Raw genomic sequence first — 23,102 nt, forward strand, 5'->3', positions numbered from 1 at the left:
GCTGCTGCCTGCAGACAGACGAGGAGCGGCGCTGGTCTGCCAAGGAGCTCCTGCAGGTAAAATGCAAAGGGGCTGCAGGTGAAAGAGGGTGCGAGGGATGGGCTCCTCCTCCATGGAAGTCCAAGGCATCAGATGAGCCCCCTTCCTCCTCACCTGCACTCTTGGTGCTCTTGAAATGAAAACGGTGAGGAGTCCTAGACTGGGCTGGGCTGCCAGGGCCCTGTAAAGGTCATCAGGTGCAAGTGTCCTGCAATGAGCAGGGACATCTTTAAAGAGATCAGATTGCTCAGAGCCATTTTCCACCTGACCTGGAATGGTTCCAGGGATGAGGCACCTACAAGCTCTTGGGGACCCGTGTGCCAGTGTTGCAGAATGCTCTTAGTAAACAAGTTCTACCTAAGATCTACTCTGATTGCATCCCCTTTGTGTTTAGAAATATTTTCCCACATTCTGTTGTAACTGGCACTGTTCAAAAAAGGTGTCCCCCACTTTCTTCAAAGCCACACTGAATTTTGGAAAATGGCTGTAAAATCTCCTTGGGCCTGTTCTTCACACAAGTAAATAACTCCACCTCTCTCTGTTTTTCCTGAGAGGAGAGGTGCCCTGTCCTCTGACTGTTTTCTGTTGCCCTGTTTTGTAATTTGGTGGAGTGCCCCATTTTATCTAATGGCAAAAGAATTGAAGTAGAGCAATGCAGAGTACAGAGACATGCAAAGGTGGTGCAGGAACCCAAGGAAGTCAGACTGGCTGAGTGGTCAGAGATTTGGCTGTGGGCAGGAGGGGCTGTGGGGGGCTCACTGTCAGCCTCTGAGGGGCCCTGGTTTGTGCCCCCAGCCCACCCTTCGAGGTTTCTGGCACGCAAACAGGGAGAGCTGAGAGGGACTTGTCCCAGCCCCATCTGCTGCCTGGCACGCTCAAGCAGACAGGAACTGCCCCAGGGTTACTGCCAGCTCGTGTGGCAGAGAGGGAAGTGCAGCAGCCAGTGCCACTGGGCTGTCCCTGCTGGGAAGGAAGGTGCCATCCAGCACAGGAGGGGCAGGGCATGGAAAGGCAGACACTGCTCTGTCTCCCTGTGGAAATCAGCCCAGTGCCTGTTGGTCAAAGACAAGGACCAATGTGAGGCTTTGGAGTTTCCTGAAAGGAAGAAGCCTCAGGGCAGAAACACCATTTCTAGTGCACTGGCAGGGCAAAAATCCCAGCAAGATGAAGACATCACAATAAACAGATGAGTGGGAGTCTGGGCCAGGTTTGCCTGTGATGGCAAGGTCCTGCACATAAAGATGGAGGTTCAGATGGTTCCATTGTTCTACTTTGTGGGTTTTTGTAGGAACTAGAGGAATCCTCATGGAGCCAGTGAAGCACTGAGCTTGGAAAAGTCATGGTTCACCACTCTTCTTTGTTGTTGTTTTTTTTTTTTTTTTCTTTTTCCTGTGGACAGAATCCATTTGTAACATCATCCAAGCCAGCCTCCATCCTGGCACCACTCATCATTTAATTGCAGAAGAAGAAAAAAAGTATTAGGAGATGAGAATTTAACAATAATTTCAAGATGTTATCTTCATAAGAAATTTAGATTAGAAATGTAGAGTAGGATTGTCGAGTAGGATTGTTGAAGAGTTGAAGAGTTCTGTAGAATAGATTATACATTAGGATTGGATTTAAATAAAGTTTCTGGAACATCAACTCATTTAGAAGACTTAGATTTAGGCTTAGGCTTAGGCTTAGGTTTAGGCTTAGGCTTAGGTTTAGGCTTAGGCTTAGGCTTAGTACTAGGTTTAGGAGTAGGTTTAGGACTAGGGTTACAGTTAGAGTTAGTATTATGACTAGGTTTGGGTTTGGGTTAGGGTTAGGGTTAGGGTTACAACTAGTCTTAGGGGGTTAGCATTAGGGTATGATTGTCTAATAGGTCTGCTGAGTAGGATTTGAAATTAATAAAATTTTTAAAACCACAACTCTCCTTGTAATTTCCTTCCTTCTTACTCTGTGAATAAGCTCATGATTTCCTTGTAAATTGTATGTTGTTTCTTAAAGGTGGAAGTTACCCCTACAGTGTCTTTGGCATGTTGTGAAATTGGGGAATGCTCATCTTCATTTATCCTCTCCAGACCATGCTGCTTTTGGAATATGACCCACGTGTCTGGTTTTGGTCAGCTGTAGTACCTCTATTTGAGGTAGAAAGGGCAATAGCATTTTCATGAAAAAACAAAGGAAAAATGGGACAGCCCAAATACTCTATGTGGATACAGGCTCTCTGCTGTGACTCAGGAGCATTCAAGATCCTGCCACTTGGGTTTGTATCCCCAAGTGCAATCTCTTTGGCAGAAGGAGAGCCTTGCTCAAGTGAGAAAGCAGAAGGATCAGAGAGGGGGCTCTGAAAGGTCTCCTCTGGTGCAGAGCTGGCAGCGCCTGTGAGGTGAGAGCGGGCCCGGCCTTGGCCGGGGTGCAGCCCCAGCAGAGGCCTGGCAGAGCCCGGAGCAGCCTGAGCCTGGGCAGAGGCAGGCTGGAAGGAGGCCCTTGGAGCTGCAGGAGGCAGCAGCCGGGCCCTGGGTGCCTCTTCCTGGCAGCGGGCGAATCCTCCGCTCTCAGAGCCCAGGTGGCAGCTGGCTGCTCCCGAGGGGAAGCGTAGCCGTGCTGGGCACAGCCCAGACTGGAGGCACTGGCCGTCTGGAGTCCGCCCAGGAGCAGAGAAAGGCCAGGGGCAGCCGAGGGCCGGTGGCCTGGCTGAGGATTCCTACTCTTCTGCCGGCTGCCCTGTGACTCCTGGCAAAGGGCAGCAGTGTGTGCAGCACTCTGGGCAGCGGCGCAGGGAGCCGGGCTGCTGGGCAGGCTGGAGCACAGGGCAGCGTCCTTCAGGCACGGCACTTCTGCCAGGGCAACCCAGGCCAGCCTGAGGCACTGACAGCTTGGCAGCTCACATCTGCAGGAGCCAGTGCCTCCCACAGCTCTGCCAGGAAGCGCCTGCAGGCCTGCAGTTCTGCCCTGAGCCACAGCAAAGGTGTGAAATGCAGAGTGTTCTGCAGAAATATTCAGGGCAACCCAGGCCAGCCTGCTTTGTGCTCTCTGGAGCAGAGCAAGCACTGTGCAATGCTGCTCTGAGCTGCTGGGAGAGAGGGAATCAGGGTTGTGCCTGAGGGTTGCATTTGAGTAGTGAACTGATTTGGAAAAGAGCAGAATAATTTCAGCAGGCAATCTGTGTTTTCCTGATTAATTTCTGAAAGAAAGTCACCATGTGTTGCACACAGGTAGGGGTATTAGAAAAGAAAGGCCTTATAAAATCAGGCCTTGCTCTGCTCAATTACCAGCTGGCCTGTTATGTCTTCTATGTGCAGCTAGCTAACTTCCCATGTGAAAAATCATAAGAATGCGTGCAGTTAACACAGCAAGCTGTTGTGGTTAGAAAACAGTTTGCATCTGTAATAAACAGGAAATCTGACCCACGAGAGTCCACAGAGGAAAAATGTAAACACCTGAGTAACAGAGAAAGTCTTAGCACATACACACAAAAACACCTTCTTAAGCAATGAATGGTGTGGCAAGGAAACTACCAGACAGTTGGAATTGAACATGAGGGCTGTGAAAACCGCATAAAAATGTGTTATATTAATAAAGAATTGGCTTTCCCTGCATGAAGAAACTGAGTCCCAGTTGCTTTATTGACACAGCAATGTGGCAATGTGGCTCTTCACTCAGCAAGAGCATTTATAGGGTGTATTGATGAAACGCTTGTGTTTGATTCCCAGAAAAGGAAGGAGAGGCGTTAAGTGTAACAAATAGGGCTTAGTCTTGTGAATTTCTTTAGTTTTAACAGACAGTGATGAACCCTGTATTCCCCCATTGCAGTGATCAATGTGTGCAAGTGGCTATCTTAGCCTTGAGAATAAAGAGAGAGGTCCTGCTAAGAAGGCAGCCGGAATGCATTGAGAGGGAAGATAGTGTTTTAGGAGTCTCTTGACTAGCAGAGGTGAATTTGAAGATTGAAATATTTCCTAAATGACTATGTAAGGAACAGGAGTCGTGTTGGAGTGTCAGAACCCAGGACATCCTTCTGGGAGCCCTGGATGGCTCGAGCCCTGGCAGGGGGCTCGGAGATCCTGTCAGGAAGCCAAAGACACTTGGGATTTTGATCTTAAGCCATGGAGCAAATTAACAACCTTGTATGAAGAATCACAAGTCACAGGAGTTGAAGTAGCATAATAGTAGTTGTTACAGGGTGAAAAGTAGAATTTTGGGATTTTTAGAAGAGGGGTTTGGAGTCCCAAGATGGAGGAATTTGGGCGTTCCCTGTCCTTCTTCTTTCTCCTTCCTAACATCCATGCTCTGGGTGATGCTGGCACTTTTGGATTGGTTTAGAGTAGAAGTAGACAGTCTAACATAGGTGATAGGTATTGGAAAATAACTATAAATAAAGTACATGTAGATTTTAGTATCAAGAGATAGCACTGCCTCAGGGCAGGGCAGCGTGCCCTTGACAGACCTGCAGATCAGACCTCTGTGAGTCTGAGAGAAAATATTTTAGATACTAGATAATGAACAATCTTGTGAATCAGAGCCAAAGAATTCCGACTCTTCCTTCAACCATCGGGCTGGGAAAAAGGGACACTTGGGTCATCCTGACAGCAGGAAACCCGAGATCCGAGGCCCTGCCATATTTGATCCATGTTTGAGCAGGTTGACAAGACAATGAAGAAAAGTGTGTTGTTTAAAGGGGGAACTTGACCCTTGAAAGAGAAAGAATGTATTGGTCAGTGGGTGGGCAGCTCATCTTTGAAAGGGGAACAATGCATCATGGAGCCCTTGTTGGCAGGGAGTCATGGAGTATGGTGAGCCATGGTGGCCTCATCTCACACGCCGGCCGTGTGTGAGCTGATGCTGTAACTGGGAAAATCCCAGTCCTGAGCAGGAGATAGAAGGCCTGGTTCTGGGGTGGAGGGGTGAGAAGGATGAGATGCACACCGTTTTGATCCAGGGGATGTCCTGGAAGTGCACTGCCTACCTGTGCCTCCTACTGAGCACCACGCTCCAGCTCCTTCTCCTGCTCAGTGGATGTTTGGGAATCCAGGGGTTGGTATGTGTTATTTGCTACTGCAACTAATGGAATAAATTTGCTTTGCAAGCTCAGTTGTGTCTTAGGTCCTTTTGTGCATGGGTCTCCTCCTGAACCTGTGGCAACCACCACCAGGGACCTACAAGACACTCCTACTCTGATGTCAATAAATTCTGAGAAGAGGTTTAAATATGTCAAATAATTTGGAGTAATGTTTAGCCTGTGAGTTTCAGCAAAGTATTGACTATTTCTTAGTTCCATGGATACAAACTACTAAGTCAGATTGCTGGGCGTGCATGTGTTAGGGAAGTGATTCCCTACACACCCAGCACTGAAACAAAGTATTGCTTTCTTTCTAACCCTGAGCTGGCAGCAGGGATCAGGCCCTGCTTGGTAACCTTTCATTTTGGGAACTTCTGTTAGCAGGTAAGAAAGGTCCAAATGAAACTTTTTCCAGCTCTTTCCCTCTGGTTTCTCTTTTTAGGCTCCAGAGCTCTTTGCTGCAGGTGTCCTGAGTGTGTGCAGAGCAGAGGAGCCCCACAGAGCCCTTGGTTTCCCACAAGTTGTCCTGCCTTGTTCCCAGGTGTGCCCAGCTGTGGCAGGAGGAAGAGCCCGCAGCGCAGAGGGCACCGTGCCCTGCCCAGCCGGGGCTCCCTGGCACAGAGCAGCAGCAGCGCCAGCGCCGTTCAACCCGCTCCTGCCTTGCCTTCCCCTGGCACACAGAAGCCTCTGGAAATCAGCACCTCCAGTCATGTTCCCAGCTGGGAGCAGCTGCTGCTGCTGGGCAGGTGCTGCCAGTGTGACTGCTTCCAAACGGGACTAAAGGCAGAGATGTACATGCACAGAAGCCCTGGGCATGTCCGATAAACGTGCAAATATATGGGGAGATTTGTTAGCAATTATTTCAGCTGTTATGCCAACAGTGGCTTCTCTCCTGGCTCTGTGTGTTACAGATGAGTAATGTAATGGTTGGCTCTCACAATTAAGAGATAGATATGATGTGGATGTAAAAATGTAAAATGATGTTATCGTAATATATCCTCCCATTGTCCTCTTTCCCCTCCCCTTGTAATAACCTTGGCAGTCAGGGCATTAGGGAAGGGCTGGCTTGTGACCAGGAGGTGGGGTCTAAAACATCTGACCTCCAATCAAGATGTAAGAAAGTAATCTCCAGCAATGGATAGCAGAGAAAGAGTTGACTGACCAAACTTTTGGAGGGGCTAAAGCTATCAAAGGCAGAGTACCTCTTTTGTAGATGAGGATGTGGCTGCAAGTCACAGAGACTGCCAGTGCTGAACATTTTTCCTTGTTCAGTCCTTTGTTAAGGTTTAATAAACCTTTAAAATTTTCAAAGTGAGAGTAGTTTCTCACATGTGCAATGCTGTGGGCCATTTTCTTGATCTGGATTCCTTTGCTTGGGTCCCATCTGAGTGCTCACTTGGGCTACAGGCTGTAGGTGCTAGGGGCACTCTTGGAGTTACTCTTGGATCCCTTGAACAACAGGGTTTGGCCCAGGAGGGCAATTTGTGCTGCTTTGTGGCAGAGGAGAACTTCCCAGGCTATTTTGTGTTTGCTGTGGGGAAGGTTGGTTATTGCTTTGCATAAAGTCACAGACCAGCATGGAGCGTTTGCTTTGTGATGTCAGGGCATGGTTGCCACGTCACAGTGGTGACATGAGAAGGTTGCCTTGGTGCACGGAAGGCCTCAGTGTCAGAGCAGTCCTAGGGCTTGCTCAGAGCAGGAGCACCCTGCGCCTTGAGGCATTTGTCAGTGGGCAGCTGCACACTGACAGGAGCCTTGTTTGTTCTAGTGTTGGAGCACAGTGTGCAAACTTGCACAGCAGTGCTGCAATGATTCAGCAGCTTGCTGCTGCAGTGGTTACTGTTTGTGGCGTTACTTATTCCGGCTATTTTCTGACTCACCTGGCACGTAAGTAGAGATTTCCCCTCTACTTAGGTTAGGGTGTAACATAACCGGCTTTTGTATGTCTTCCTGCTCCTTCTTAGTGGCTGAGTTGATTGAGAAACAGAAAGAGCATTAGGATGCCACTGGTTTAATAAAGGTCCTGTCAAGAGGTTCAGCTAAAAAGGGGGTGTCTGTAGCCACAGGGGCAGCATTGCCAGGGAACCTGCAGGGATTCCCTTCCCTCCATGGGAGAGTCTGTGGCAACAGGGTCTGTCATTTCCTCAATTTGCTGGGACAAGCAAGATAGCTTTGAAACTGTAGACTGGGAGAACTTCTCGGAAGGCCTTCTAAAAATTCAGTTCTTCCCTGTTGCAGTTGTTCCCAGGATTCAGGGAAAGCTTCTTTCTTTCTAAATTTGGTCATGAAAGAATTTGATTGTCTAACTTGACCCTTTACCTAGTGCTAAAAGAGCGATTCCCTTTGCAATGAAGTGCAAACTCAAACCAGTGAGTGTCTCCTCCTGAACCCTGCAGCTGCTGCTGTGCTGTTTCACAATAGAACTGCCAAAGCTCAGAGGAATTTTGGGGAAGCTTTACTGGGCAATTGTTTACAGCAAGTTAATGAGAATTAGTGCATGCAACTGATTTTTTTTTTTTAAACCACCTGAAGGAGAGGATTTTAGAAGCTATTTTATGTGTTTACTAGAACATGAGTATTGAGTGTTAATGAAGACTTTGTATTTTCTTGATCATGTTTGTATTCTTTTGCTGGCTAAAGAGGTTGAAGTGTAGGAACAAGCAAGAACATTGTCCTGATCTCTTGGTGGCTGTGTGAATGAAATGTGTCTCCTGGAGGGATGTTGTGAAAGGGAAAATAATCTCTGTTTGGCTTGACCTCTTCTATGGGATTCACCAGGTCAGGAACTTTTCTCACAGCATTTGATTAATTTTCCCTGCCCACTACAGGTCACATAAAACATGTATTCAGCGGAGCTGATCCTGAGGTGAGTGAGAAAGGGAGATTTCATGTTCCTCCTATTTAAAATTCGGGAGCGAGCTGTCACCTTGGTTAGTCACAGAAGAGTATAGAGGGCCAGAAAGGACGTGTTGCCCTGCCAAACCTGCCCTCAGTGCATCCAAGTGCTTTAGACACTGGAATGGCTCACTTGCATCCTGGGGCTTGCAGGTGTTTTTGGTATGCCAGGATGAGAAGCCCTGTTCGTTTTCTCTTTCTCCAGCCAGCAATGGGGCTTCTGCACAACATTTCCTGCCCTTTTCCAGCACTGGATGGGATTCTGATCCAGTTGTAGTTTTCCCTGTCTGCTGCAGCAATAGCAACAACGTTGCTGGCTCTTTCCTACTCCTCCATTTCCGAGATTGCAAGAAGTATAAGCTCTGTTTTGCAGAGACAACGTTGCTTGCTGATAGCAGCCAGGAAGGAATATCAAATTCATAGCCATACAGTGTTGAATTGGCCGATTTTAATGGGGATGGAGTGACTGAGAATGCCATTGCTAACACAGTTGACGAGTTCTCCTTAGAAGCTGTGGTTGTAGATGCCAGGAGAAATGAGGTTAGAAATGGTAGGTAACTGGCTGTCCCTCATGCTTCTCTCTTGCCACAGGTGACAAATGCAACAGCCATCTCTCCCCTGGCTCCCTCTGCTCCTGGAGAAGAAGCCAAAGAGGAGCAAAGGGAGCAAGATGACCACGAGACTCCAGCTGTGGTCACAGCCCAGCCTGATCATCCCAAGAGAGTAAGTGCCAGTTGTGGGTGCTGCTGTCTTTAGTGCAAGGCAGAGGTGCAAGTTTCTGAGCAGCCAGCACTTGCTGTTGCTGGCCGAGGAGGCAGAGTGCTGGAGTCCTGCAGGACGTAGCCAATTCCTGCAGGCAGTGCCAGCTGGAAATTGGCCTTTGCCCTGTCATGTCGAGGCACCGAAGAGCTGGGGGCTCTGGGTGGGCTTTTGGCCACCTGGGTCAGTGAAGCTCTATGTCTGGGCTTCTGCAGTGCATTGGCCAAGGGCACAGGTGGTTGAGCCGCTGGTCCCAGGGATTTGTTTCTTTGTTTTTCCCTCATGGAAAGGTGTGTTTGGCTTGTGGAAGAGTTCTGCAGTTTTCTTGAGGAGTTATTCACTCATACAGACTCTTTTGGTCCAGCTTTTTGCCTTCTGATAAGCTGCAAGGAGATGAGTGTGCTGCCCGTGTAGCAGTGGGGGGCCATTCCTGTCCCCTGTGGCCAAGGAAAGGAGGCGCGTAGTTGTGAAGCCTTCTCGTGAGGCAAAAGGCAGAAGCGGTGAGTTTCTGGGCATCACTTTTGCAGTGAAGTCTGCAGCTTTGGAAAGTGCCTTGGAGCCTGGAGTGGGGGTGAAGGTGCAAGTCCTTGAGAGCTGTCTTGTGTTGCTCAGAGCAGGAAGGACATGTAGAAATGGAGGATGTTGTATTTGAAGTCAGATGGGCAAGAGTGTGTCTGGCGAGCTGCGTGGGCCAAAAGGAGCCAGGGCTGCTGCCGGTCCAGAGCAGCTGAGCAAGAGCCAGCCTGTGGCCAAGGTGGCCAAGAAGGCCAAGGGCATGGTGGGCTGTGTGAGCAGCAGAGGGGCAGCAGGAGCAGGGCAGTGAGCGCCAGCCTGTGCTGGGCAGCGCTGCGGCCGCAGCTGCAGTGACTGCTGTGTGCAGTTGTGGGCCCTGTGAAGCAGCAAGTCCTTGAGGGGCTGGAGCGTGTGCACAGAAGGAGACGGGAGGTGGGCAAGGGTGTGGAGCAGCAGCCCAGGGAGGAGGTGCTGAGCGAGCTTTAGCCTGGACAAAGGGAGGCTGGTGAGGGACATTCAGATTTTCCTCACTCAATCAAAATATTGTAGCCACTTTTGGAATTTACTTTTTTTCCCCTTTTTAAAAATTGTTAATTTTTCTTTTCTTGGAGGATGAGGCTTGTTCATTTTCTTTTTATCCCTACCATGCTACTTTTCCTCATTATTTTCTGCCCTTTTACAGTACTTGTAGTGGGTCGGCTAGAATTTTAATTTCCAATGTGTCACTTCTGGAGAATTAAGTCGTTTTTCATGAGCTTGGTGCCAATGGATCTGTTGTGGTTCCAGGCCGGCCAGTATGGCATTAGAGATCACTTTTAGGTAATCAATGTCTGTTCCTTTTTGCAGCCCAGGGAATCAGAGTGTGTTTTGTTTGGGAATTGAGCAGGATATCAATGGCCTTTCATTCCAACTGGTCCTCAGAGATCAGAGGAGCAGGGAGGGGCTGTGCTTTATTTCTGATTACAGCCAATTTAGCAGTGTCATTGTGGTAGAGACCAAGAGAAGAACTTTCTCCAGCACAGATGCACACAGTGCAGTTCCCAGTGCAATCTCTGGGTCAGACCAATTTCCACAAGGACCTACACACTCCAGGTTCCCCAGGAATGGGGTTTCTTGAAGCAATTGAACAGCAATATCAGGATTGTTGCTGACTGGGGGCACTGGCTACCAAGTGTTGATGTGTGTAACAACAGAGAGGACAGTAATAACAGATTATAGTAGTGAGATCTCTATCTCTCTCTCTCTCTCTCTCTCTATCTCTATCTCTGTCTATGTAACATTTAATAACTAAATCTTCCCATCTCTGGTCCAAGGATGTCGGAGGTGCAAAGCTCACCTAAAGCATCCCTTTCAGGAGAGGATTAGTGACATATTCTGTCGACCGATTCTGAGCAGGCAGAGATGTTTCCCCCTCCAGATATGGTGGTTTTTCCCCTCAGAGCTGTTTTCCTCCTCTGGTCTTTTCTGCCCTGAAGTCCCCACTTAATTCTTCAAATTTCTGTCTGTCCTAGAGAGGTGGAACAATTCCATGGTTCAGTGGTGTTTGGTGACTCTGCTCATACATGCATTACATGACACACGGTTTCCTTCACTGGCATCCCCAGGGGTGTTTAAGTGCATTTGTTAATGGGGCCTTATGAGAGTCTCTCTTTCTGCTGGTCAGAATTCTCAACTGACAAAAGAGGGAGAAGAAACACCTTGGTCCTCTTCCATATACTGTGGTGGCCATAGAGGCTCTGTGACCTCCATCAGAGGATCTTTGCACGCATCCTTATCTCCTGAATGACCAGGATTTCTAACAAGAGATTAGATGTCAGAAAGGCAGGAATGCTGGTGCAGGCCCGAGGAGAATGTGAACTGCAGAAGTGTCTCTCCCAAGGGCTGAGCTCAGCCAGGAAGCCACCTGCAGAGCCAGGATGGAGCTGTGGGACAGGGCTGGGTGTCAGTCACTACTGAAAGACAAAGAGGACATGGCAGGAGCAGAGGGAGGCCCTCACCAGAGCCTTGAGGAATGCCACACCTTCCCTGTCAGCTGCCTGACAGGCTGTTGGAGCTTCAGTGCCAGATGGCCCCTGATTGTAGTGCCAGGCTCACTTTGGAATCTGTGCCTCCCCTCGGGTAGGGAATGACCCAGGAGAGCATCAGCACAGAGCTTTGGGAATGTGTGAGCCCATCAGCCTTTGAGTCTTGTCCCACAAATATCGTATGGCAAGTCAAAACCCATCTTCTCTTGCTTTCTCTGCAGGTCCTTGTAGAGAAAAAGCAGGAGCAGACTGCTTTATCAGAGATGCCATGCCAGGCTCAGGGAGAGCTGTTCCCAGCCCGAGAGCAGGAAGAGCAGCTCAGGCAGCAGGTGGAAGAGCCACAGCAGAATGGCCAGGTAAGCCTGACTGACCAGGTGCCAGAGGGAAGGGCAGGAAGAGGGGCATAAAACAGAGCTCTTGGGCGTGAGGAGGCCAGGAGTCCCACAGGCACTGAAAGCACAGAGCCTTGGAATCTGCAGAGATCAGCACTGGGACAGGAGGGTTGCAATGGAAGCAGAGTTGGGTAGGGAAGCAGAATGAAGTGGCTGAATAGATGTGATTTTGAGGCTGCAAGAGGAAAAAGCTGAGCCTGATGGCAGCTGCCAGTCACTTGCTGTGCATTTGTGTGTACAGAACATCAAGTCAGAGCCCCAGGCAGAGCTGCCCGAAGCTCAGAGTGCCATCATGGCAGTGAAGAGGAGGAACAAAGATGAGATGAGAAGAATTCAAGAGGAGATGAATCGCCATCAGCACAGGAGCGATCAACAAAACCAGGTAAGTGGAAGAGTGGCAGCCACTCCACTCATGAAACTTCCCATGCATTGTTGTTTACAGACCATCAAGGAAGATGTGGAGGCAGAGCTGCAGCAATCTGAGGACAGGAACAAGGCAAGGGAGAAGAGGCTGGAGGAAGAAATTAAAATCATCAGAGAGAAACTTAACTGCCTCCCTCAGGCTCTACAAAATGAAGTGAGTGAGGGAGGGACATCCACTGCAGTCACCAAACTGGTGCTTTCTGCCCTTCTTGCCTTTCCACTGCAGAGCAGCAGGGAGTGGGGCCGTGCCTCTGAGTGCCATCCTGGTCTAGTGTGGATCACAGTCACTCTGAAGGACATTTCCTGCTGTGCTGAATCTCAGCTGCTGCCCTGGACAGTGGGACTTGTCCTTTGGCCTTTTGGCCAGCAGTCATCCAAATTGATTCCTGATGGCCTGTTGCTGCTCTCCCTGTTTCTTTGCAGTGGAACATGGTGACCCAGATGGAGGACTGAATCCCTGTCTGTGTCCCTTGTAAATCAGTTCTTTCCCTTTCCTCACAGTCAATGACTCTTGGCTGACAGGGACAAGCTGTAGTCTCTGACTGCTTTGTTCTCTTTGACTTGAGGTGCAAGTGTCGACATCTCACCTGGCAGCCTGCAAAGACTTCCAGCAAACAATGGGCAATGAAGGGCCCCAAGGTTGGTGTGAGGCACAGGAACTGTCCCTACCAGAAGTGCGACAGGTTGAGCACACCATGGGCTCTGGCGTTAAACCTGCTGCTGCAGCAGCATTACCTGGAGGAAGATATACTGTTGAATCTTGGAAGTCAAGCTCAGACAGTTCGTTCATCACCAGTTCTGACAGCAACATGGCTGCTCCAAAATGGAAGATTGAGGAGAAATATCTGGAGATACTGGGTATGTCTGGTGTATTTCTCATATGAGGGACAGTGTACTCTGTGCACTTTTTCATACCTGATTCCCACTCTTTCCCATGACTCTTAGAACCCTACTCATTGGCCCAAGCCCTGCTCAGATCAGTCCCTAGGAAAACACATCAAGTCCTTTGTGATTCTGCAGCACAACCCCATCAATCTGCTTCTTGCCCACAACAGCTGCCAGTGCTGTGCTCTCAGATAAGACCTGGTGGGGCTGAGAGCAGAGCCCAGTGGATTCTGGGTCTGCCATCACCTGTTGGGACAAGAAGGGCATTGATCTGCACCTCGCTGTGTCTGATCTCAAAGCCCATCCTGCTGTGTCCTGAATGGGGGCAACAGCTTGTACAGGGCTCAGGCTGCCTGTGGCTTCTTCCCACTTCTTGTCAGTGTTCCCTGCTTGGGCTTTGCCAGCCTTGTTGTGGTAGCTACCCTGTCCCTGAGGGCTGGTGGGACTCCCAGCCTTCCTTAGCTGGGAGAGGGGCATCTTTGAGCTCAGACTGCTCATAAAGGGTGAGGGTCCTGATGCTGAAAGCCCCGTCAGGATTGGTTATAGCTTGAGCTGCTGTGGTTTACAAACAGAAAGACATTCTTTTGGCAAACTGCTGAAAGATGGAGAAGATGTCCTCCTCTCCTGGGAATGCATCTCCCTGTGCTTTGTTTCCTGTCAAGAGAACTCTTCAAAGGACTGGACAAAATCAGTCTCTGTGCCAGCCATCTGCACTGCAGGGCTGCCTGTCCTGCTGCTGTTGTGGTTGTTGTTGTTACCCAGCTGACCACAAAGGACTCAGAGCCCCAGACAGTGGGGCTGCCTTTTGTATCTCCTGGAAGCTGGCATCTCTGCTTTAAAGTGAGTATCTTGCACTTTGTTTCCCTCAGGGAGAATGGTGACCATGGAAAATCCCACAATGAAATACACAGAACTGGAACACATTGGCAGCGGGTGAGTCCAACTGCAGTTACTTCTGCACAGCCATGGGCCAGGAGTTCTTCTGGTGGAATGTCTATCCAGCATGAAGTCAGGCCAGATGGAAATATGTTCACAACCTGGGTATAGATTGTCCCATCTCTTAGCGCTGCTCAGAATTTGTAAGTGTGCTCAGAAGGCTTTGTCAGAGACATCCCCATGCTGCCGAGGTCTTGCCTGCATCAAGGGACAGAACCTGGAATATCTCCTCTCTCTCAAGTGGAGGACAGCTCTGTGTTAATTTCTTTAGCATTTTTGTATGTCTCAAAATCATACTGACACACTAATGAACAAAGAAGAATCTTGCTTGCCTGAAAGAGCAACCTACTCCCTATCAAAGCTGTCAGGTTACAGTTCTCAGGAACATTTCTTTCCTATGGTTTGCGGAAAGAAATACTCTGTGGTTAGGAGAGGAACCACACAGTTTAGAAACTGAAACCCAAGATGAAAGAACAAACTCCCTTTAGGAGCTGAGGCAGTGAACCCCAATGCTTCAGGAACAGGCCCAGTGCCCATGCACTTGAGAGGAAAATGCATCATCTGCCTTCTGGCAGAGCCCTCCTGTATCCTGCAGGTTTTGGGCATTTACAGGAGACATCTCCTGTGTGGGCTGGCTTTCACTCCAAGAGCTAAACAGCTTCTCCTTTCTCTGCTTCTGTTTTGTTTCTAGGTCTTTTGGAGATGTGGTTAGAGCGCTCGACAATGACACATGGGGAGAGGTAAATGTCAACAGCCCCCAGAGATTCTGCTGTACTCGAGGGCTTTCCCCTCTGCTGTGAGCTGTGGCTGGAGCTTTGGGTAGAGCTGTGCTGAAAAGGCACAAGAAGCACAGACTGGTGCCAGCCTGCAAAATACATTTGGGGCTTTGTCCTTCTCAGCTGCCAGAAGGAAGGCACGGAGGGCAGAGGTTCCTTTCAGAGAAGGACGCGCTCACTCGCTCTCCATGGCTAAAACAAAGGTGGTGCCTTAGAGCACCTCACTGCCCTTTGGGGCTACAGCTTCAGAGTCCTGAATTCTCATTTCTGGCTGCCAGCAAATACATCTGAAAGTTCCTGGTAGTTCCTTAGCCACCTGCAGTGCTGCACTTGGGAGCTGCACGTAGGGAGAGATCTGCAAGGCGTCCCTAAAAGCCCTAAGCCCTGCCCATAGCCCAAGATGTATCCACAGAGTATCAAGGCCTGGATTACTTCTTCTGAATCCCATCCAAAGCAGCAGAGAGTGTGGTCAGAGGTTTGTGGCTGATAGTTGACACACCACTGATACCAAGTTGTCAAGGCAACATCAGTGGCCCCACATGTCCTGTAACTGCCCTCCAAGGGAGCAGAGAAATGGGCTGTTGGAATGTCAGTTCCTAATTACTGCAGTGCTAATCACAAGGCAGTTTGGCACAGCTCAGCTGTGTCATTGCAAAATCCCTCGCTCCATGTCTGTTGTGGTCTCGTGCCACCAACTTCTCAAGTTATTGGTTTTCAATGTCTCTTTAGGTGGCTATAAAGAAAATAAAGCTTCAAGGACTGAAAAGGAAGCAGCTAACCCTTAATGAAATCATGATCATGAAGAGGCATAGGAGTCCCAGTGTTGTGAATTATTTAGACAGGTGAGAGGTCATGGTCTTATCCCGTGAATGTGCATTTACATACAGGAAACATGAGAGGTTAAAAACTCACTTTGGTCAGTGTCAGAAAGTAGAGCTGTTAATTATTTCTTAATATTTCTCTTCTCATCTCCAATAGATGAGAAGAGAGTGCATCTTGTCTGCATGAGTCTTCCCAGGCACACAGAGTTTGACAATTATTCAAAAATATTCAAAACCTGGATCAGCTGTATCTTACTAAGTTAATACCCTCGAAGATCACTGCCTCCACAGTTTTTCAGGATTGATTTTTTAAACTTTCTTAAGTGCTGATGAACCTTCCTAAAGTGGATTTCCCTTAGATCTTTGCCTCTCATTGCCATTGCTATGCATGCCAGGAAGACTAGGTGCTTATTTCCAGAAGCACCATGCCTGACAGGCTTTTTGTCTGGGCTGTTACTAAACTGAACTTTTTGCTTGCAGGCTATCTAAGCCATCTCCTTTTTCACCGCTGTGCCTTTCTCCTTGAGACTGCACAGACTGCAAACAATGCCCAGCCTAGAGGGAATGTCTATTCCTTTGATTCTGTCCTCATCACAAAGGGACTTGGAAACATGAAACCCGGAAGGAAATATAAATGTAGCCATGCATGTTTATCTCCACGCCCTTGTTTCCTTCTTTCAGCTACCTTCTGGGTGAGGAACTCTGGCTGGTTATGGAGTACATGGACGGAGGCACCCTGAGCGATGTCATCAGCAAGAGCTACCTGTCTGAAGAGGAGATGGCAGCCATCAGTCGGGAGGTCAGCAATCCCATCTGTGCTGCCGAGGGCTTGGGCAGGATTGTCTGGGAAACAGGGGCTCAGGACAGGAGAGGTTTTATGTGCCAAGCTTTGTTTCTGTGTTGCTGCTACGCTGTGGGCAAGTAGAAGAATCTCAAGTGAAATGGCTGCCAGTGCCCCTGCACTCACTGAACTCAGTTCTTGTACTCTTATCTCCTGCTGTTGTGTTCTCGCTCTGCCTCTTGTATTTGCTCTTCTCCATCTTGCCTCTCTAAACTTTTGCCTGTCTTCACTGCATTCCTTGCCTGTAAAAGCAAAGGTGCTGGTGGCAGGATTTGAAAGGAACAGCAAAGGAAAAGAGAGAGACTCGTTTCTCTCAGTCCTCAGCTAAAAAGGATAGGAGTGCAGCCAAAGCACTGTTTGCTTCTGAGCACATCCCCTGCAGCAGCAGTCATCCTGGCTGGTGTGCAGGGGACAGTCTACAACAGCAGGTGCTGTTGCTCTTTCAAAGGCTGGCACGCCTTTCCTTAGAAAGGTCCTGCTCTGCAAGTGTTGCAGCAGCAAGCTCTTCCTCTCAGTGGCACTGTGTTCTCCATTCCTCCCCATTCCCCCGAAGAGGGAATCCTTTTGATTCTTTGTGCCCTTTCTTATGTGATGAAATCACATCACTTAGTTTTGCCCTCTTGTTTCTGTTTCCTCTCTCAGTGCCTGCAAGGACTGGATTTTCTTCACTCCAACCACGTGATCCACCGAGATGTGAAGAGCAGCAACATCCTCCTCAGAACCGACGGATCTGTCAAGCTGGGTCAGTGTATTCTTGGTCAGGTGCAACATTCCAGGGATGTGGGTGTGGGGCTGCTTGGAGTGACTGCCAGCTCCCCAGAAATGGTGCTGGTGACAGTGCAGGGACATCTGCTGTGAGCTGGTGACACGGCTGCAATGTGCTCAGAGGCATGACAAGGAACAAGCAGCCAAGAGTGGTGTTTCTCTGTGTGTCCCTTCCACAGGGAGGGAGCTACAGGTCTAAAGCTTCCAAAGAACAAAAGCCACTGCTGGAGGTAGTGTAAAAAAATGTGAGGATTTTTTAAGTCGCCAATGCCATATTTCCTTGGCTAAAGACCTGAGAAAACAGAACAGGACAGTTGTCCAGGACATTGAACAGCACATTCTCAAACTTCTACAGAGAAATTATTTTGCTTGGTTTCCTAATTGCACAGAATAAAATAACAACAGTTGTTTTGCTTTCTCCTCAGCCGATTTTGGCCTCTCTACTCAACTCACTCCTGAGAAGAATATACGGAGCTCGTTAGCAGGGACTGCTTGGTGGATGGCACCTGAAGTGGTGACGTGTCAACCATATGGCCCCAAAGTGGACATATGGTCTTTTGGAATTGTGGGAATTGAAATGGTGGAACAAGAACCTCCTTACTGGAACCAGAGTCCTGCCTCGGTAAGGAGCAAATCCTCACTGATCCCGCTGTCTTTCTCACCTGTCCCATGTTCTGTGTGCCATTGGACAAAATCCCATTGCCATCTGCTGGAAGTACTTCCAGCACAGTGCCCTCCTAAAAATGTCCCTGCAACACATCAGTGTCTGCTGTAGTTTTGGTTGCATCAGTGGGGGAACTCAAGCCTTACCACATGCAAAAAAACTCCATTCTCAGGCAACACTTGCCTTTGGGTTATAAGTGGTTCCAGTTATTTGTCTGCGTAGATGGCTCCAATAATATGAAACAAGAATCTTAGAACTACTCTTATGCTTTCAGAAATGAAGGAAGGAAACCCAAACCAAACAGAGTTTCTAAAACTGTGGTTTTCAGAGGGGGACTGCATCCCCTGTGCAGTTTCTTCTTTCTGGGAAGCTTGCCTGAAATCTGGGCAGGAGGGTGTAGAGACCACAGAGTCTCTTCTGCTTCTTGTGCAGTGCTGCTGAAACACTCAGTGACCATGTTTCTCTCACAGTTGAAGCCACGTTCTCCACGTCACCAAGCCAGCACCTGGTGATGTGGTGAGCCTGACAAAACCTCCCAGTGTATCCTGGCACTTTCTGGGATGGGCCTACCATTAATGCATTGACTTGAGTATCCAAAAGAGCAGAGAGTGACCATAGTGATGGCACCTCTCCTGACCATGAAAAGCTTTTCTTTTCCACATAAGAGAAGCTGAAATTTTCAGACAGTTGAGAGACAGAGCTGCAGGTGTTTCCTGTGTGCCCAAGCAGGCATTTTCATCCCAACACATTTCTGCAGGCATCTTAATGTGTCTGTGTGGAATATGAGATTGTAGGTGTTAGTTGCCTTACCTGGGGAATAACTGATGGATTTCCTTTCTTTCCTTCCAATTACCATTGTTTTCAAGAACAGGAGAAAAAGCTTGATTAGTTTTGTTCTATGGCAGCTGTGCTTAAGGGACCAACAAGCACTGCAGTGATGCCGTTCATGTACTAATCCTTGGAATTAGTATAGTAAAGTCCCTCTTCCAAAAAGCCTGTCAAGCTGGTGTGAATCCTCAGAGAAGCAAACATGTTTTTGTTGATGTAGTTCCCACTGAGTAGGTCAATGAAATCAGCAGCCATGGCAAGATCTGAGGGATGTTGGAAAAGCTGTGGCTGCATCGGGGTTTGGGTTTTTTGTAGGTGAAGGAAAGTCATCTCTGGGTCTCTGCCAGGGCAGAAACTGCCACTGAAGAACAGGATTTAAACAGTGGGATGTGGGAGAGCAGTTACAGATGGGGAAAGCAGCAGGTGTTTCCTTTTTCTCCAGGCTAAATTCATGATAGCCTCAATAGGGACCCCACAGCTGCTGCATCCCAAGCTCCTCTCGGCTTGGCTGCATGACTTCCTGAGCTGCTGCCTGCAGGCAGACGAGGAGCGGCGCTGGTCTGCCAAGGAGCTCCTGCAGGTAAAATGCAAAGGGGCTGCAGGTGAAACAGGGTGTGAGGGATGGGCTCCTCCTCTACTGAAGTCCAAGGCATCAGATGAGCCCCCTTCCTCCTCACCTCCACTCTTGGTGCTCTTCAAATGAAAATGGTGAGGAGTCCTAGACTGGGCTGGGCTGGCAGGGCCCTGTAAAGGTCATCTGGTGCAAGTGTCCTGCAATGAGCAGGGACATCTTTAAAGAGATCAGATTGCTCAGAGCCATTTTCCACCTGACCTGGAATGGTTCCAGGGACAGGGCAACTACAAGCTCTTGGGGCAACCCATGCCAGGGTGGCACCATGCCATGAGGAAACAATTTCTTCCTTCGACCTACTCTGACTTGATCCCCTGTGTGTTTAAAATTTTTCACCCACATCCTGTTGTAACTTGTCCCGTTCAAAAAGGTGTCCCCCACTTTCTTCAAAGCCAATCTGAAGTTTTGGAAAGTGGCAATAAGTGGCTCTCTGGGGCCTGTTTTTCACACAACTGAATAACTCCACCTCTCTCCACATTTCCTGAGAGGATAGGTACTCTGTCCTCTGACTGTTTCTGCTGCCCTGTTTTGTAATTTGATGGTGTGCTCCATTTTATCCAATGGCAAAAGAATTGAAGTAGAGCAATGCAGGGTACAGAGACATGCAAAGGTGCTGCAGGAACCCAAGGAAGCCAGGCTGGCTGACTGGTCAGAGATTTGGCTGTGGGCAGGAGGGGCTGTGGGGGGCTCACTGTGAGCCTCTGAGGGGCCCTGGTTTGTGCCCCCAGCCCACCCTTCGAGGTTTCTGGCACGCAAACAGGGAGAGCTGAGAGGGACTTGTCCCAGCCCCATCTGCTGCCTGGCACGCTCAAGCAGACAGGAACTGCCCCAGGGTTACTGCCAGCTCGTGTGGCAGAGAGGGAAGTGCAGCAGCCAGTGCCACTGGGCTGTCCCTGCTGGGAAGGAAGGTGCCATCCAGCACAGGAGGGGCAGGGCATGGAAAGGTAGACACTGCTCTGTCTCCCTGTGGGAATCAGCCCAGTGCCTATTGTTCAAAGACAAGGACCAATGTGAGGCTTTGGAGTTTCCTGAAAAGAAGAAACTCCAAGGACAGAAAGCACCATTTCTAGAGCACTGTCAGTGCAAAAATCCCGGCAAGATGAAAACACCTTCATAAAAGGATGAGTGGGATTCTGGGCCAGGTTTGCCTGTGATGGCAAGGTCTTGCACATGATGATTGAGGTGCAGATGGTCCATCTTTCTGGATCTTTCTAGGAGCCCTGTGAATCCTGTGAAGCACTGAGTTTGGAAAGTCATGGTTCATTTGACTTCTCTTGATTTTCTTTTTTCCTTTGTGCAGCATCCATTTATAACATCTGCTGAGCCTGCATCCAGCCTGGTGCCACTGCTTGTTGCAGTGAGGAAGAGGAAGGAGACAAGACAGCACCACTTAGTTATCAACCACCTTAGAGCAGGATTGTAGGTTAGGATAAGGGTAAAGTTTAGGGTTAGGCTTAGGCTTAGGCTTAGACTTAGGTTTAGGCTTAGATTTAGGCTTAGTTTAGGCTTAGGTTTAGGCTTAGATTTAGGCTTAGTTTAGGCTTAGGTTTAGGCTTAGTTAGGCTTAGGTTTAGGCTTAGGCTTAGGTTTAGGCTTAGATTTAGGCTTAGATTTAGGTGTAAGTTTAGGCTTAGGTTTAGGTTTAGGCTTAGGCTTAGGGTTAGGCTTAGGACTAGGTTTAGTCCTGCGGTTACGGTTAGAGTTACTGTTATGATTAGGTTTAGGTTTAGGTTTAGTGTTAGGGTTACAACTAGTCTTAAGGGGTTAGGGTTAGGGTATGATTTTGTAACAGGTGTGCGGAGTAGGATTTGAAGTTAATAAAATATTTCAAACCAAAACTCTCCTTGTAATTTCCTTCCTTCTTCTTCTTCTTCTGTGAATAAGCTCATGATTTCCTTGTAAAATGTCTGTTGTTTGTTAAAGGAGGAAGTCACACCTACAGTGTCTTTAGCATGGTGTCAAATTGGGGAATGCTCATCTTCATTTATCCCCTCCAGACCATGCTGCTTTTGGAATATGACCCACTTGTCTGGTTTTGGTCTGCTGTGGTACCTCTATTTGAGGTAGAAAGGGCAATGGCGTTTGCATGAAAAAACAAAGGAGAAATGGGACAGCCCAAATACTCTATGTGGATGCAGGCTCTCTGCTGTGACACAGGAGCATTCAAGTTCCTGCCACTTGGATTTGTATCCCCAAGTGCAATCTCTTTGGCAGAAGGAGAGCCTTGCTCAAGTGAGAAAGCAGAAGGATCAGAGAGGGGGCTCTGAAAGGTCTCCTCTGGTGCAGAGCTGGCAGCGCCTGTGAGGTGAGAGCGGGCCCGGCCTTGGCCGGGGTGCAGCCCCAGCAGAGGCCTGGCAGAGCCCGGAGCAGCCTGAGCCTGGGCAGAGGCAGGCTGGAAGGAGGCCCTTGGAGCTGCAGGAGGCAGCAGCCGGGCCCTGGGTGCCTCTTCCTGGCAGTGGGCGAATCCTCCGCTCTCAGAGCCCAGGTGGCAGCTGGCTGCTCCCGAGGGGAAGCGTAGCCGTGCTGGGCACAGCCCAGACTGGAGGCATTGGCCGTCTGGAGTCTGCCCAGGAGCAGAGAAAGGCCAGGGGCAGGCGAGGGCCGGTGGCCTGGCTGAGGATTCCTACTCTTCTGCCGGCTGCCCTGTGACTCCTGGCAAAGGGCAGCAGTGTGTGCAGCACTCTGGGCAGCGGCGCAGGGAGCCGGGCTGCTGGGCAGGCTGGAGCACAGGGCAGCGTCCTTCAGGCACGGCACTTCTTCCAGGGCAACCCAGGCCAGCCTGAGGCACTGTCAGCTTGGCAGCTCACATCTGCAGGAGCCAGTGCCTCCCACAGCTCTGCCAGGAAGCGCCTGCAGGCCTGCAGTTCTGCCCTGAGCCACAGCAAAGGTGTGAAATGCAGAGTGTTTTGCAGAAATATTCAGGGCCACCAGGCCAGCCTGCTTTGTGCTCTCTGGAGCACAACAAGTGCTGTGCAATGCCCCTCTGAGCTGCTGGGAGAGAGGTGTTAGAAATAAACAAATTCTTAATTACCATTAAGTGGAGACAAAGTCATTAAAGCAAAAGAGAACCTTCTTCTTAGTAAGGATTCAACTGAGCCGGCTGTGTATCTCTGTCTCCTAAGAGCTGAACATGCACACACACCAACACAATGCTGCTTTTGATTGCTTTTCCCAGCCTCGGGTGATCCCTGTCCCCTTCCCCTTTGGCTGGGTGCTAGGCAACTTCTCTTCTCTCCTGACAGCCTACTTTTCTGTCCCCTCTCCTCTTCTCCTACCTCTCTTTTATTCTGGTGTTCAAGCCTGCCCCTTTTCCAGCTCACAGCAACACCCAAGAAATCAACTGGAACAAATGCAAACCAGAACTAACACCACCTAGCACCAACAGCTTTCATTCTTTTTTCTAATAACCTTTTGGCTGCAGCAAAATATTACCTCCTAGCTCTCTGAGGGAATCACGAGCCTAATTTCAACATATTTTTGGGATGATGATGCATCTTCAGTGATTAGGTTTTCTTTTGGGAAGGGTATAAGGACATGAGTTCAAGGCTGCAGGACAAACCAGTTTTTGTTAGTTAGAAATTTTCATTATGACCATCCCATGCCTAGTTTTTAACCTTTCTGTAATATCAAATGACCTCAGTTCTGTGATTATTATATCTGCATACTGGCTGCAAAAACCCAACATTAAAAGCCATGGTCATATTTTGGTTGAAAATTAAGAAAACATGCCAATTAATATTTCAGTGATAGCAGTGGCAGACCTTTTAGGTTTAATCCTATTCCTGCTATTTTCAGAAACCTGCTCTTGACTTCAACAGGAGCTGGCATGAGTGCTTAACCATGAATAAATATGGAAGGTAGTT

At 48.9% G+C, this 23,102-nt stretch overlaps 1 protein-coding gene across 4 annotated transcripts; it reads left to right on the forward strand.

Moving 5' to 3' along the window:
• The first annotated feature begins 6,494 nt into the window (after nt 1-6,494).
• LOC135303960 (serine/threonine-protein kinase PAK 3-like) lies at nt 6,495-21,062 on the forward strand. Of its 4 annotated transcripts, none has more exons than XM_064426269.1 (15): nt 6,495-6,973; nt 7,915-7,952; nt 8,573-8,704; nt 9,105-9,240; nt 11,499-11,633; nt 11,911-12,246; nt 12,659-12,950; nt 13,847-13,910; nt 14,605-14,653; nt 15,419-15,531; nt 16,192-16,309; nt 16,994-17,093; nt 17,542-17,738; nt 19,051-19,188; nt 20,540-21,062. In XM_064426269.1, the coding sequence occupies exons 5-15, from the start codon at nt 11,541-11,543 to the stop codon at nt 20,660-20,662; spliced, it is 1,623 nt and encodes a 540-aa protein (XP_064282339.1). In that variant the 5' UTR covers nt 6,495-6,973; nt 7,915-7,952; nt 8,573-8,704; nt 9,105-9,240; nt 11,499-11,540; the 3' UTR covers nt 20,663-21,062. The 4 variants fall into 4 exon arrangements, 3 of the variants coding, with proteins under 3 accessions (XP_064282339.1, XP_064282336.1, XP_064282338.1); XR_010365388.1 differs by lacking the exon at nt 9,105-9,240 and having other exon boundaries at nt 6,507-6,973; nt 20,540-20,715; nt 20,751-21,062; XM_064426266.1 differs by lacking the exon at nt 9,105-9,240 and having other exon boundaries at nt 6,508-6,973.
• The last annotated feature ends 2,040 nt before the right edge of the window (nt 21,063-23,102 follow it).

Source organism: Passer domesticus, chromosome 6 (assembly GCF_036417665.1).
Source record: "Passer domesticus isolate bPasDom1 chromosome 6, bPasDom1.hap1, whole genome shotgun sequence".
NCBI classification, from domain to species: Eukaryota; Metazoa; Chordata; class Aves; order Passeriformes; family Passeridae; genus Passer; species Passer domesticus.